Source organism: Heliangelus exortis, chromosome 2, assembly GCF_036169615.1.
Source record: "Heliangelus exortis chromosome 2, bHelExo1.hap1, whole genome shotgun sequence".
NCBI classification, from domain to species: Eukaryota; Metazoa; Chordata; class Aves; order Apodiformes; family Trochilidae; genus Heliangelus; species Heliangelus exortis.
The window spans coordinates 151,397,058-151,412,549 of NC_092423.1; the positions used below are offsets into that span (position 1 = coordinate 151,397,058).

General features: G+C 63.1%; 1 protein-coding gene across 1 annotated transcript in view; it reads right to left on the reverse strand.

The window, feature by feature from the left end:
- PLEC (plectin) overlaps positions 1-15,492 on the reverse strand; it is a 69,771-nt gene that overhangs the window by 28,368 nt on the left and 25,911 nt on the right. Inside the window, exons 25-32 of the mRNA XM_071736983.1 lie at positions 15,256-15,434; positions 14,416-14,554; positions 13,749-14,105; positions 11,799-11,882; positions 11,617-11,721; positions 11,416-11,514; positions 7,001-10,381; positions 282-6,599 (exon numbers count right to left, since the gene is read on the reverse strand). Coding sequence (XP_071593084.1) covers positions 282-6,599; positions 7,001-10,381; positions 11,416-11,514; positions 11,617-11,721; positions 11,799-11,882; positions 13,749-14,105; positions 14,416-14,554; positions 15,256-15,434 — 10,662 coding nt within the window. The remainder of the gene's footprint in view (positions 1-281; positions 6,600-7,000; positions 10,382-11,415; positions 11,515-11,616; positions 11,722-11,798; positions 11,883-13,748; positions 14,106-14,415; positions 14,555-15,255; positions 15,435-15,492) is intronic.

Genomic DNA, 15,492 nt, shown 5'->3' on the forward strand with positions numbered 1-15,492 from the left:
GAGGGAGATGGCAGAACTGTTTTCCTGTTTGGCAGGGGTGCGGCCGGGCGGGAGGGTCCCAGTGGCCGTAGTGTGTGTGTGTTTATTTCTGTTTTAATCTCTTAATATACAAATCCTCTTGCACGGTCGCATATATTAATCTATAAGTCAGTCTTTTTGGTTAAACTCGAGGCACTGCATCGGGGGGAGGGGTGAGGAGCAGGGGTCAGGGGGGAGGCAGCGGCGAGGCCACATGCGGAGCAGGCGTGGAGGCGGCGGTGAGAATGGGTCTGGGGGGCTCAGGCCAGGCAGAGCTGGGATCCAGGCAGCTCCTGGTGCCCCCCACTCGCCTCCCACCCGCAGCTCGCGTTGGGGAGGGAGGCGGCGAGGGGAGCGACGGTGGCACCCCCGGCATATCTGCGGCCGAAGCTGGAGGAGGAGTAGGAGGAGGAAGAGAAGGTCATGGAGAAGCCAGAGCCGGTGGCGTCAAAGCTGCCTCGCCGGGAGCTGGAGCGGGAGCCGGTGCGGGAGCCGGTGCGGGAGCCGGAGGTGGATCCGGCACCGCTGACATTGTAGGGGCTGTAGTAGCCCTTGCTGGAGTGGGAGGAGGCCTCCAGCAGCCGCAGGCCCGTCCCGTCCTCAATCATGCTTCGGTCCATGGCGTCCTTGTAGGAGATCTTGAGCTTGGTCTTGGGGCAGGTGAGGTACTTGGAGTAGGTGTTGACGTCACGGAGCTTCTGGGCCGTGCGGGCATCGATGGTGCCCTTCTGCAGCGCCTGGTCCAGGGAGACGCGGCCCTCGGTCTCAGGCTCGATCAGGCCCCCAGTCAGGTACTGCACCTCCAGGAACCGCTGCCCGGCCTCATAGTAGAGCCAGCCCTTCTTCAGGGCCTGCGCCGCTGACATCTTGGTCTTGGTGCGCGGGTCCTCGAAGCCGTAGAAGGCCTTTTGCGCCAGGTTGATGCGGTCCACCATGATCTTGTCCACCAGGCCCTTGTTGACGGCATCAGCGACCGTGCACTTGTCGCCGGTGTTGGGGTCGATGATGCCGCCGGTGCAGGCCTGGGCTTCCAGCAGCCTCTGCCCTGTGATGTTGTCCACCAGGTTGCGGCGCATGGCCTCAGTGATGGACACCTTCTCCAGAGTGTCCGTGTCCAGGATGCCCGCCACCGGCCCCGTCTCCTCCGTCGGGTCGCTCCACATGGAGATCTGCATGCGGGAGGGGACCGGGCTGGCGGCGTAGGAGGAGGAGGAGGAGCCCACTGAGGAGGAGCGGGAGCGGAAGCCGCTCATGTTGCCAGAGAGCATGTCGGCAAACTCGGTGATGGAGAGGGTGCCGGAGCGGTACTGGTCTAGGGCCGATTGGTCAATCAGGCCCTTGCTGATGGCGTCGTCGATGTCGTACTGGCGCCCCGAGCGCCTGTCGATGATCATGGACTTCACCACTCCATCAGAGGAGGAGGTGGTGATCTCCTCCCACTCACACTCCTGCTCCGACAGCTCCAGGTAGGTCTGGTGGTCGATGAGGCCCTTCCGGTAGGCCTCGTACACCGACATCTCCTTGCCCGTCTCAGGGTCGACGATCACCACCCGGCGCTTGCGGACGGAGGACTTGGAGGAGGTCTTCCTCTCCCGCTTCTTCTCCTTCAGGGGCAGGAGACACAGCCCCGTCTCCGGGTCGGTGATGCAGCGCTCCATCAGCTGCAGGTAGGTGAGGTTCTCCTCCGTGTTGGGGTCGAAGAAGCCCTTGGTGTCATCACTGGGGTCCAGCAGGATCTCATTCATCTCCTCATCGAAGAGGCCCCTCTTGTAGGCCATCTCCACAGGCAGGCGGTGGCTCTCCTCGGGGTCGATGATGCCTCCCGTGGCAATCTGGGCCTCCAGCAGGCGGATGCCGTGGTCCTTCAGGATCAGCCCCTTTTTCATGGCCTGGAAGAGGGAGATGAGCTTCCCCGTGTAGGGGTCCCTGTAGCCAGTGACCGCCCTCTCAGCAGAGAGCAGCTTGTCCTTGAACTCGGGGCCCACGATGCCCATCCGCACGGCCTCCTCCACCGTCAGCTTGAGGCCCTTGATGGGGTCGATCACATACCCAGTGGCTGCCTGCGCCTCCAGGAGCTCAAAGGCGGTGCCCGGCCTGATGATGCCCTTCTTCATGGCCTGGTACACCGACAGCCGCTCCTTCGTGGAGTCCACAAAGACACCGGCGATGCAGCTGGTGCCCTCCAGGAACTTCTTCAGGTTCTTGGAGACCTCTTCGATGGAGGTGAGACCTTCCTGGAGGCGCTGGGCGGTGTCCTCATCCATGACCTGGGAACGGACCAACTCCTCCACGGTGATCTGCTTGCGCAGCCCCCGGAAGGTGAGTCTGCGGGTGTCGCAGAGGGGGAGCAGGAGGAGCCGACTCTTCTCATCCTTCCGGCACCGCTTCAGGAGCTGCGTGTAGCTCAGCTTCTCCTCTGTGGATGGGTCCACGTAGCTTCTCACCTCGCTGGGCTCGGACAGCATGTCATAGGTCTCCTTGTTGATGAAGCCCCGCTGGTAGGCCACCTCCAGGGGCAGGTGGAAGCCCAGGTGTGGGTCAATGATGCCCCCCGTGGCTATCTGGGCATCCAGCAGCTTGAGGGCCTCTTCGCTGGGAATGAGGTCTTTCTTCATGGCTTGGAAGGTGGAAATCTTCTGCTCACTGTAGGGGTCTCGGTAACCGGTCACGGCCCTCTCCGCCGACAGGAGCCGGTCATGGATTTCGGGCCCCACCACGCCTTTCCTGACCGCTTCGTCAACCGTCAGCATCTCGTTCTTGTTGGGGTCTATCATGAAACCGGTGGCAGCCTGGGCCTCCAGGAGGGAACGGGCCACCTCGGAGTTGATCAGCCCCTTCTTCAGCGCCTGGTAGATGCTGAGCGTCTGTTTGGAGGAGGGGATGTAGATGCCGGCCACGCAGCCTGAGCCATAGAGGTACTTCCAGACGGTCTCCACATCCAGGAGCTCCCGGAAGGTTTTGGAGCCTTGCTTCAGCAAGTTGTAGATGTCTTGGGAAATGATCTTGGCCTCGTAGAGGTCCTCGGCCGTGATGCGGCGGCGGATGTAGTCATAGGAGGTGAGATTCTGCTGCCGGATGATCTCGGTCTTCTCGATGATCTCGATGATGATGATGATCATGCGCTCCTTAGAGACGCGGCCTGACTGGAACTCCTCCATCAGCTGCTTCCGCTGGTCCTCAGGCAGCATGTCCGAGTGCATGATCTCCCACAGCGACATGGAGGAGCCCGCCCTGCTGCCCACTGGGATGTCCACCTGTGTCTCCTCAAACACTTTCCGTGTCTCAGCCTCCGTGTACACCTGGGTGGTCTCCACCACCGAAGGCTTCTCGGGCTCCCGCAGAGGCAGCAGGTACAGGCCGGTCTCAGGGTCCTCGATGCACTTCTCCTTCAGCTGCCTGTAGGTGAGATTCTCATTGGTGTTGGGGTCGAAGAAGCCCTTGGTGTCATCACTGGGGTCGGAGAGGACCTGGCTCATCTCCTGGTCCAAGTAGCCCCTCTCATAAGCCACCTCCACGGGCAGGCGGTGGCTGTGCACGGGGTCGATGATGCCACCGGTGGCGATCTGGGCCTCCAGCAGGCGGATGCCGTGCTCTTTGACAATGAGTCCTTTCTTCATGGCCTGGAAGAGGGAAATGGTGTCCCCGGAGTAGGGGTCTTTGTACCCTGTGACGGCCTTCTCAGCTGACAGCAACTTCTCGTGCAGTTCTGGCCCAACAATGCCGGCCTTCACAGCCTCGTTGACATACAGCTTCCGATTCTTCACGGGGTCGATCAAGAAGCCGGTGGCAGCCTGGGCCTCCAGGAGGACAATGGCAGTGCTGGGCCTCAGCAGGTTCCTCTTCATGGCCTCGTAGATGTTCAGCTTCTCCTTGGTGGCCTCCACGTAGATGCCAGCGATGCAGTCGCTGCCATGGAGGAATCTCCTCACTGCTTCTGTCTCAGAGAGGTCCTTCACTGATTTCTTGCCTTCCTTCAGCTGCTCGAACTGGGCTTTGCTGATGATGTGGGACTCCAGCAGCTCGCTGGCGGGGACGGGTGCCCGCAGACCACTGAAGGTCAGTTTCTCCTGCTTTTTGGTCTCTGCCTCCTCAATGATGGTGATCACAATCTTGATAATCTTCTCAATGGTCACCTTGCCAGTCTTGTACTGCCGGAGGAGCTCCCGCCTGTGCTCCTCCGTGAAGTACTCCGAGTGGATCAGCTCCCAGATGGTCATGGTCCGGCCCTTCATGCTGCCCACCGGGACCTCCACCATCGCCTTGTCAAAGCACTCCTTGGCCTGGCTGTCGGTGTAGACCTCCTCCTGCTGAGACTGGATGGCTTTGTCAGAGAGGGGCAGCAGGCAGAGGCCAGTCTGCTGGTCGCGGTGGCAGTTCTTCTGCAGCTGGGCGTAGGTGAGGTGCTCCTGAGTGTTGGGACAGTAGAAAGTCCTAGAGTCACCCTGCAGCTCAGACAGAGCCTTGTTCATCTCCGGGGTCAAGTAGCCACGCTTGTAGGCTGTCTCCAGCGGGAGCCGGTGGCTGTTGACTGGATCGATTATTCCCCCAGTGGCCAGCTGGACCTCCAGCAGACGCACCCCGGTGTCACTGGGGATGAGGCCCTTCTGGAGGGCTTGGAAGAGGGAAACCGTCTGGCCTGTGTAGGGATCCTTGTAGCCGGTCACTGCCCTCTCTGCTGACAGCAGCTTCTCATGGAGCTCCGGCCCCACCACCTCGGCCTTCACCGCCTCATCAACAGAGAACAGACTGTTCCTCACCGGGTCGATGATGTATCCGGTGGCAGCCTGGGCTTCCAGCAGGGACAGGGCAACCTCTGGCTTTAGCAGGTTCCTCTTCAGGGCATCGTAGAAGGTCAGCTTCTGGCCGCTCGACTCCACCAGGACGCCAGCAATGGCGTCAGTGCCCTTCAGGTAGCGCCGCACCGATTCCATCTCTGCCAGGTCCTTCACCGACTTCTTGCCCTGGTGCAGCTGGTTGTAGAGGTCCTTGTTGATGATTTTGCTGTCCAGCAGCTCGGCAGCCGGCACGGGGGCCCGGAGTCCCTCGAAGCACATCTGGCTCTTCTTTTCACTTTCCTCCACAACCGTGATGATGATCTTAATGATCTTCTCCACCGTGATCTTGCCGGTCCGGTACTGCTGGATCAAGTCCCGCCTTTGGTCCTCGGTGAAGTACTCAGAGTTGATGATCTCCCAGATGGTCACCGTCTTCCCTTGGAACTTGCCAAAGGGTGCTGTCACTGTGGCCTTCTTAAAGACGTCTTTAGCTTCTTTGTCAGTGTAGACCATCTCCCCGGCTTTGGCCACCTGGTCGGCGAGCGGCAGGAGGCACAGCCCCGTCTCGGGGTCGGTCACGCACCGCTCCATCAGCTGCAGGTAGGTGAGGTTCTCATTGGTGTTGGGGTCGAAGAAGCCCTTGGTGTCGTCACTGGGGTCAGAGAGGACCTGGCTCATCTCCTGGTCGAAGTAGCCCCTCTCGTAGGCCACCTCCACAGGCAGGCGGTGGCTGTGCACGGGGTCGATGATGCCGCCGGTGGCGATCTGGGCCTCCAGCAGGCGGATGCCGTGCTCCTTGACAATCAGATCCTTCTTCATGGCCTGGAAGAGGGAGATCTTCTCCCCGGTGTAGGGGTCCTTGTAGCCGGTGACCGCCCGCTCAGCAGAGAGCAGCTTGTTGTGCAGCTCGGGCCCGATGACGCCCTCCCGCACCGCCTCGTTGACCGAGAGCCGGGCGTTGCGCACGGGGTCGAGGATGAAGCCGGAGGCCGCCTGCGCCTCCAGCAGCACCAGGGCTGTGCCCGGGCTCAGCAACTGCTTCTTCATGGCTTCATAGATACTCATCTTCTGGTTGGTGGGTTTGATCAACAAACCTGCGATGCTGCTCTTACCCTGCAGGTACTTCCTGACATCCTCCCTCTGGGAGAGCTCGCTGACGCTCACCACACCCTTGGCCAACTTGTCCAGGCTCTCCTGGCTCAGGATGCCAGCCTCAGACAGCTTCTCTGCCGACACCTTCTGCCGGATGCCTTCAAAGGCAAACTCGGGCTCTCCGTTCTGTGCCAAGCCGTCCACCGCGTCGCGGCCGTTGGGCACGGCTCGGGCGTCCGACAGCTGCGTCATCGTAACCGTTGCCTCCTGGGGCAGCTCGTCTGTCTGGATCATGATCTCTCGTGTCTGGGCCAGGGCAGCCTTGTATTCTTCCTCCATCTGCTCCAGCCTCTCCCTCAGCTTCTTGTTCTCCTCCTCCAGGAGTTTCTCCTGCTCCTGCCGCTGCCTCTCCAGATGCTGCAGCTCCTCCTGCTTGTGCCGGACGCTCTCCTCTGCTTCTTGCTGGTGCCTCTTAGCTTCGTCCAGCATGGCCTTCAGCTGCTGTTTCTCCTGCTCCATCTCCTTCTGCTGCCTCTCCTGCTCTGCCTTCAGGTTCTGGGCTTTCTCTACCTCGTCTTTGAAGAGCTTCTCCAGCTTCATTTTCTCCTCCTCGATGAACTTCTCCTTCTGCAGCAAGCTGTCCTTCTCCGTCAGGAAGTTCTGCTGGAGGAGCTCCGTCTCCTGCCGGCGCTGGGCCTCCTGGGCCACCTGCATCTAGAGGGGGAGAGAGGACAGCAGGGTCAGAGGGCCCGGGGCTGGGGGGGGGGGAGGCAGGAGGGTGGTCAGGGAGTTGGCAGGGGGCTGGTGGGGCTCAGGGTGCCCCCCAACTCCTCTGCCACATGGTTAAGGGGGCGCAGCTGGGGTTAGGGAGCTGCAGCAATTGACAAGGGAGGGACAACGAGCAGGGGACAGACACGGGGGGTTCAGGGAGATGTCCGGAGTCTCCCTGCCCGGCACCGAAGCCAGCAGCTGGGGACGGCTCCTGTCTACAAAAAGGAACAGCTCAGGAGGTTCCCCGGGGCCAGAACGGCGGCACAAGGGGTGGGGGTGGCCCCGGGGGCCGCCATCCATCCCTGTGAACTCCCCCCCAGCCGAGGGGGACCCTCGCCCAGTACCTCCTCCGCCTTCTGCTGCAGCAACGCCGCCTCCTGCTTCAGCCTCTCCTTCTCCTGCTCCAGGTCGGCGATGGCTTTGCGCAGCTTCTCCGCGTCCTCGTCGCTCTGGTGCCGCTGGATCTCCAGCGTGTGGACCAGCGTCATCTTCTCCTGGGTGGCCAGCTCGGTCTCGTGCAGCCTCCCGCTGATCTCCTCTGCCTGCTTCTTGAAGCGCTTGGCTTCCTCCTCCGCCTTGGCCTGAGCAGCGCTCAGCTCCGCCACGTGTAGCTTGAGGCGCTCGGCCTCGGCCGTGATCTCCAGCTGGCGCCGGCGCTCGGCCTCCAGGGTCTTCTGGAAGCCCTCGGTTTCCTCGGCCAGGCGCTGCTGCATCTGCTCCTTGTCCTCCTGCAGCCGCTTGGCTTGCTCCTGCGCCAGGTCCTTCTGCTTCTGCAGCACCTCGGCCTCGGCCCGCAGCCGCGTGGCCTCCTGCACCGCCTGCATCTTCTCCTTCAGCATCTTCTCGGCCAGTGCCCGCTGCTGGGCCAGGTCGTCCTCGGCCAACTGCCGCAGCCGGGCAGCCTCCTGAGCCTCCACGCTCAGCCGGGCAACCTCCTCCGCCACTTGCTTCATCTTCTCGGCCTCCTCCGCCAGGAACTTCTGCGTGTTGTCCTTGTCCTTGAGGATCAGCGCCTTGTTCTCCTCCTCTATCCGGCCCTTCAGCCTGGCCAGCTCCTCCATCTGCACCCGCACCTTCAGCAGCTCCTCCTCCACCTGGGCCTTCTGCCGGACGGCATCGGTCACCTCCTCCTTCAGCCGCTGCAGCTCCTCGTCCAGGATGCCCTTCTGGTGGTCGGTCTCGTCCAGCTGCAGCTTCACCTTGGCCAGCTCCTGCTCCACCTGCGCCTTCTGCCGCAGGGTCTGCTCAGCAAACTTCTTATGCTTCTCCATCTCAGCATCGGCGAGCTGCTTCTGCCGCAGGGCCGCCTGCTCGGCCTGCGCTCGCCGGGCCGCCTCCAGCTCCGCTTCCTTCCGCAGCTTCTCGGCGTCCGCCTGCGCCCGCGCCTGGGCCTGCGCCTCCTCCTCTGCCCGCTGCTTCAGCCGCTCGGCCTCCTCCACCCGCTGCCGTGACAGCCCGGCCTCCCGCTCGGCATTGCCGCGCGCCAGCTCGGCCTCCTCGGCCGCCCGCCGGGCCCGCTCGGCCTCCTCCCGCAGGCGCTCGGCCAGGCTCTGCTCCTGCTGCCGCGTCTGCAGCAGCTCCTGCTCCTTCTGCCTCACGGCGGCCATGTGGGCCTTCTCCTCTGCCTCCAGACGCTTCTGTGCCGCCTCCCGCGCCAGCTGGATCTGCCGCTCCGACTCCTTCTCCGCCAGCTCCTTCTGCCGCCGTGCCTCCTCCACCATGGCCCGCAGCCGCTCCACCTCCTCCAGGGCCAGCCGCCGCTGCCGCCCGGCCTCCTCCTCGGCCGACAAGATGTCCCGCACCTTCTCCTCCGCCTCGCGCCGCCGGCCCTCCTCCTCCAGCGCCAGCGCCCGCTGCCGCTCGGCCTCCCGCTCCGCCTGCTCCCGGCTGCGCTGCACCTCCTCCGCCTCCCTGCGGATGCGGCTCAGCTCCCTCTCCAGCTCACTCTTGCCGGCCGAGGCCTTCTCGAAGCTGGCCTTGAGGGCGCGGATCTCCTCCTCCACCTGCCGCCGCTGCCGCAGCGTGTCCTCCACCAGACCCTTCTGCCGCTCCAGCTCGCTCTCGGAGGAGCGCTTCAGCTGGGCGATCTTCTCCTCGATGTCCTGCTTGTGCTGGGCCGCCTGCTCCTCCAGCAGCTTGCGCTGGTAGCCCTCGTCCTCCGCCAGCCGCCGCAGCCGCTCGTTCTCCGCCTCCTTCTCCTTTAGAGCGATCTCCGCCTCAGCCTTCAGCCGCGAGGCCTCATTGATGGCTGCCAGCTTCTCCTTGAGGATGCGCTCGGCCTCGGCACGCTGCCGGCCCGCCTCCTCCTCCGCCAGCTGCCGCTGCCGCTTGGCCTCCTCGGAGAGGGCCCGCAGCCGGGCGGCCTCCTCTGCCAGCTCCCGCAGCTTGCTGGCCTCTGCCTCCAGACGCTGCTTGGACTTCTCGCTGCTGGAGCGCGACTCCTCCTCTGCCTTGGCCTTGCTCTCCAGCAGGACCTCCATCTCGGCCCGCAGCTTAGCCAGCTCCTCCTCCACCTCCTTCCTCTTCTGGATGGCCTCTCCCACCTCCGCCTTCAGCCGCGCCAGCTCCTCCTCCAGCAGCAGCCGCTGCTGCTCCCCGTTGTCCATCTCGGCCTTCAGCCGGATCAGCTCCTGCTCGGCTGCCAGCTTCTGCTGGGCCGTGCCCTCCGCCAGCTCCCGCTGCTTCTCCAGCTCCTCCTCGGCCATCTCCTTCTGCCGCAGGGCCGACTCCTCTGCCTTGGCGCGCTTGCGGGCCTCCCGCTCCGCGTCCTCCTTCTGCTTCTCTGCCTCCTCCTGGGCCAGGGCCTTCTTGTGGGCCACCTCCTCTGCCTGCAGCCGCAGCCGCAGCGCCTCGTTGGCCTTCTGCCGCCAGCGCTCCAGCTCCTTCTCGGCCTCCTCCCGCGAGCGCTCGGCCTCCTCCTGCTGCCTCTTCAGCCACTCGGCCTCCTCCTGCAGCTGGGCCACCGCCATGTGCTCCTGCTGCAGCGACAGCTCCAGCTGCGCCGTCTTCTCGGCGAAGGAGAGCCGCTTGCTCTGCAGCTCGGCCTCGGCGCTGCGCTGGGCCGCCTCCTGGGCCACCCGGATCTGCCGCTCCTTCTCGGCCTCCGCCTGCCGCATCCGCCGCTCGGCCTCCTCCGCCTGCAGCCGCAGCTCCTCCAGCTCCGCCACCGCCCGCTGCTTCTCCCGCGCCGCCGCCCGCTCGGCCTCCACCTTGCGCCGCAGCTCCTCCTCCGCCTCCCGCTTCTTCTGGCTCTCCTCCTTCACCTGCCGGAGCAGCCGCTCGGCCTCCTCCTGCGCCTGCCGCTTCTGCCGCTCGGCCTCCTCGGCGCGGGCCCGCAGCTCCTGCAGCTCTGCCTCGGCGCCCGCCCGCTGCCGCTCGGTGCTTTCCAGCTGCAGGCGGACCAGGCGGATCTCCTCCTCCACCCGCTTGCGGCTGTACTCGGCCTCCTCGATCAGTTTCACCTTGGACTGGATCTGGTGGTCCGAGTTCTGCCGCAGCTGCAGCAGCTCCTGCTGGATGTTCTGCTTCTGCTGCTCGGCGTCCACGGCCACCACCTGGCGCCGGGTCACCTCCTCCTGCATGCGGAGCTGCAGCTCCCGTGCCTCCGCCTCCGCCTGCGCCTTGGCCTCGGCGTGGGCCTGGGCCAACTGCCGCTGCGCCTCCAGCTGCGCCTCCGCCTCCGCCAGCCGCTGCCGCTCCTCTGCCTTCAGCTTCTCGGCGGCCTTCTGGAAAGAGGGGTGCGAAGAGAGAAAAAAGGGAGGGAAGAGAAAGAAATCACAAGGGATGGACGGGCGGACAGATGGACAGACAGGACCGGCCGCTGGCGCCGTGCCAGGCAGAGGACACGCGGGGAAATGGCTCTGGCTCCCCGGAGGTGACGCCGGCTTCCAGAAGAGGTGATGGCAGACAGAGAGACACAGCACAGCGTGGGCGACAGGACAGAGACAGCACCACAGGGAGGGGACAAGCGCCAGCTAAGCTCGGGGAGATGGAGAAGGAACCCAGCAGCTGGCAGAACAGCACCAAGCCAGGAGGAACCCCCCGGCAGGAGCAGACCCTGCTCGGGGACAGCGTGGAGCCACCACCATGGGGACCAGCCCAGCATGGAGGGAGCAGGTGGCAGCGAGGAGCCAGCAGTGTTTTCCCAGCTGGTAAAGCTGGGGTGGAGAGGGGAGCAGCCCGAGCTCCTCCAGCCACGGCCCCACAGTGAGCTCCTGCACGGAGCAGCGTGCGGTGCCAGACCACTCCTGCCACCCCCAGTGACAACCCCGGTGCCACCCCTGGGGCCAGAGGGGGATGAGGAGCGGGGGGACAAGGGAGCAGCGAGCGGGAGGGGTTCATCTGCCGTGGGGGGAGATGGAGAGGTGGAGGCGGGGACATGCACCAAGTGAGTACCTGCTGCAGGGGGTGCCAGAGTCATCCGGGGAGGGGGTTTTACCCTCCATTAGCTCCCCACCAACACAAACATCCCCCAAGACAAAGCAACGGCAAAGCGGCTCCGAGGGCAGAAACCAAGAGTTAGAGAGGTGAGCGGGAGGGGGGCAGCCAGCCCGCTGGGCCCCCCGAGCCCAGTGCTGCGCCGGCCGCACCGCCAACATCTGGGAAGTGCCTCCTACCCCCGGTCCCGCCAGAGCCCACCGTGCCCAGAGCCAACCAGCCCGGTGCCACCGGGGTTGTTAAAGAGCCAAGGGCCAGCGTTAGTCACGGGGCCGGTAGCCGTGGCCCCAGGTGGTCCCGGTGGTGGTGGATGCAGCCATACCTCCTCCTCCTCCAGCCGCCGCAGCGTCTCGGTAATGAACTTGATGTACTGGCTGGTGAGCGTGGTCAGCTCACTGTACTGCGTCCGCAGGTCCACGTACTGCAGGCAAACGGTGGAGTCAGAGCCAGGGGACAGCACCTCCACCCCCTCCGGCACCCACCACCCCCAGGGACCCCCAGGGACCCCCAGGGACCCCCTCACCTCCTGGATGATGCTGTCAGACGCCGACTGCACTTTGGGTTTCTTGGCCGGAGACGCCACCGGCTCCACCTGTGCCTTGAAGGTGACCAGCTGCAGCTCATAGTCCTGCAGGAGAAGGGTCCTGAGTGCCCCAGCCTCACCCAGACCCCCCCAGCACCACCCCAGGAGCCCCCCCAACGCACCTTGATGGCGTCGATGTACTGCTTGGCGTAGCGCTGGCATTCCTCCACCTTCTCCTTGTTGTGGTCGCACTCCTCTAGCAGTTTCTGGGGGAAGGCAGCAGGGTGAGCCCAGAGCACCAGCATGGTGGGGGTTGGAAGGGACCTCTGGAGGTCATTTACTCCAAGCCCCCTGCCTGGGGAGGGTCACCCAGAGCAGGGTGCACAGGATGGTGTCCAGGTGGGTTTGGAATGTCATCAGAGGTGGAGGCTCCACCACCACTGGGCAGCCTAGGCCAAGGCTCTGCTACCCTCAAAGTAAAGAATTTCCTCCTCATGTTTTATTTGGAACTTCCTGTTCCAAGTTTGTGCCCGTTACCTCTTGTCCTGTCACTGGGCACCATTGGAAGAAGACTCCATCCTCCTGACACCCCTCCAAGGACTGGTAAGCATTGAGAAGATCCTCCTCAGTCTTCTCCAGACTAAAACCACCTAAGTCCCTCAGCCTTTCCTCCTGGGAGAGATGTCCCAGACCCCTCATCATCTTTGCAGCCCTTTGCTGTCCTCTCTCTAGCACCTCCCTCTCCTTGAACTGGGCAGCCCAGAACTGGACCCAGTTCTCCAGACGTGGCCTCACCAGGGCAGAGCAGAGGAGGAGGAGAACCCCCCTCATCCTGCTGCCCAAACTCTTTTTGATGGACCCCAAGATGCCATTGGCCTTGGCCACCAGGGCACAGTGCTGGCTCGTGGTCACCTGGTGGCCACCAGGACTCCCAGGTCTTTCCCCAGCAGGTCACCCCCAACCTGTCCTGGTCCCTGGGGCTGTTCCCCCCTAGGTGCAGGGCCCTACACTTGCCCTTGGTGAGCCTCAGGTGGTTCTGGTTCTGTCCAGCTCTCCAGCCTGTCCAGGTCCTGCTGGATGGCAGCACAGCCCTCTGGGGTGTCCCACACCCATACCAGCACCAATTTCCCACCACAACCAAGGGATGGCAATGGTCACCAACCAGCACGGACTCACAGCATTGTCACAGCTGGAAAAGCCCTCTGAGACCACCAGATCCCCCCAGTAAAATCTCTCAGTATCTGTATCACCCCCCAGAGCATGTCCTGGAGTGCCCCATCCACACGGGTTGGAAATCCCTCCAGGGATGGTGCCTCCACCACCTCCCTGGGCAGCCCCTTCCAACCCCTGACTGCTCTCTCAGGACAGAAATTCTTCCTCAGATCTGCTCTAAACCTCCCCTGGGGCACCTCCAGCCCACGTCCTCTGCTCCTGTCCCTGCTCCCTGGAGAGCAGAGCCCAGCACCCACCTCCCTACAACCTCCTTGCAGGGAGTGGGAGAGAGCAATGAGGTCTCCTCTCAGCCTCCTCTTCTCCAAACTGAACATTCCCACTTCCCTCAGCCTCTCCTCCCAGGACTTGTTCTCCAGATCATGGGATCATGGAGTGGTAGGATTGAAAGGGACCTCAAAGCCCACCCAGTGCCTCCCCTGCCATGGTCAGGTACCCCTCCCCCATCCCAGGGGGCTCCAAGCCCCATCCAACCTTCAACACTGCCAGGGATGGGGCAGCCACAGCTTCTGGGGGCAACCTGGGCACCCAGGGGCTCAGCACCCTCACCCCAAAGGATTTCTCCCCCATCTCCAACCTCAATCTCCCCTTTCTCTCCAAGTTTTAACCCATTTCCCTTGTCCTCTCCCTACCCCCCCGTGTCCAAAGCCCTCCCCCAGCTTTCTTGTAGCCCCTTCAGATATTGGAAGGTTGCTCTGAGCTCACCTGGGAGCCTCCTCTTCTCCAGGCTGAACAATTCCCTCACCCTCTCCTCCCAGGACTTCTTCTCCAGACCCTTCACCACTTGGTTGCCCTTCTCTGACCTTGCTCCAGGACCTCAGCATCTTTCCTGGAGTGTGGGGCCCATCTTGCAGCACCGGAACCATCGGCCCCATCCAAACCATCCCCAGCACCGGGCTCACCTTCTCCTGCAGCAGCTGCTCCCTCACGGCCTGGCTGTGGGTGATGGGCACAGCCTGGATCTCCTCCTGCCTCCTCCTGGCCTCCTGCAGCCACCCCCGCAGCCCCTCACAGCTCTCCCGGTAGTACTGGAGCTGCCGGCCCAGCTGATCCAGTTCCCGCTGACGGAGGTCACTCTGGGCCAGGACGCTGTGCCAGCGCTCCAGCAACTGCTGGACCTTCTCCTGGTACCGGTCCAGGTCCACATCCCTCTCGCTGTGACCTCTCACCATCCGTTCGTTCACTTCCTTGGCCTTGCTCAAGTCGCTCTCCAGCGTCTCGAAGAAGGGCTGATGGCTCTCAGCCTGAGCCCGCAGGCGCTGGGGGCACAGGAGAGGTCAGCACTGACACCCACAGCCCCCCACGGACCCCCAGAGCCCCCCCACAGACCCATGAGCTGTCACTTTCATCTAAGTGCTTTGATCAGGAAAGACTTGGGAGATAATCAAATCCAACCATCAACCCAACACCACCATGGCCACCCCCCCATGTCCCTCATCCCCACATCCCCAGGCTCTGAAACCCCTCCAGAGATAATGGGGACTCCAGCCCTGCCCTGGGCAGCCTGGGCCAGGCCCTGACAACCCTTTCCAGGGAGAAATTCTTCCCCAGCTCCAGTACATCTCCTACCTTCAGCTCAGCCTTGCTGGCCTCCAGCTCCTGCAGGTCAGCCGGCACGGTCTGCACATCCTTCAGCTGCTCCTCGAACTTCCTGACCAACTCCTCCGCCCCCTGGGTGCTGCGGATCACCAGGCTGATGGTTTTCAGCCTGTGGAGAGAAGACACAGAATCACAGAATCATTTGTGTTGGAAAGGACCTCTGAGATCATCAAATCCAACCCTTGATCCACTCCCCCCGTGGTTCCCAGCCCATGGCACTCAGTGCCACATCCAGGCTCTTCATGAAAACCTCCAGGGATGGAGAATCCACCCTTCCCTGGGCAGCCCATTCCAATGCCTGATCACTCTCTCTGCAAAGAATTCCTAATAGCCAACCTAAACCTCCCCTGGCTGAGCTTCAGTTATCAGATATTAGGAAAAAATTATTGAGCCCATGGCCTCTTGTCTGACTGATATCTGCCTGGGAGCAGAGCCCAACTCCCCCCTGCTGGCCACGCTGTTCCTGAGCCAGCCCAGAATGCCATTGGCCTTCTTGGCCACCTGGGCACACTGCTGGCTCCTGTTCAGCTTCCTGGCAATCCCAGGTCCCTTTCTGCCACTCTGTGCCCAGCCTGGAGCTCCCCATGTCTGTTGTGGCCAAAGTGCAGCACCCATAGAGAGGATAATTTCCTGCTCCCCCTGGTATATGAGCCCACCAGGGATGGGGCCCCAATGGACCTTCTGTTCAGAGGAAGAGAGGGGCTGGTGGGGATGGGGTGGCTGGAGGCCATCTGGGGCACAGTGACCATGGGGACACAGCCCAGGGGACAGGGAGGAGAGCCCGGAGCTGTGGGGAGGATGAGCACTCACTTCTCCAGGTAGATGCTGGAGAGCCCATAGACCTGGTCCATCTTCTGCAGGGTGATCTCCAGCTCGGAGCGCAGGATGGGTGCTGAGCTGGCCGGCTCGGGATGGGCCAGCACCTCCTCTGACTTCTCACTCACTTTGTCCAGGTTCTTCTTGATGCCCTCCAGCTCCAGGTGGATTTGCTGCAGCACAGGAAGGTTCCTCATGCTTTGGGCTGAGCAGTGCCCATGGCTGATCCCA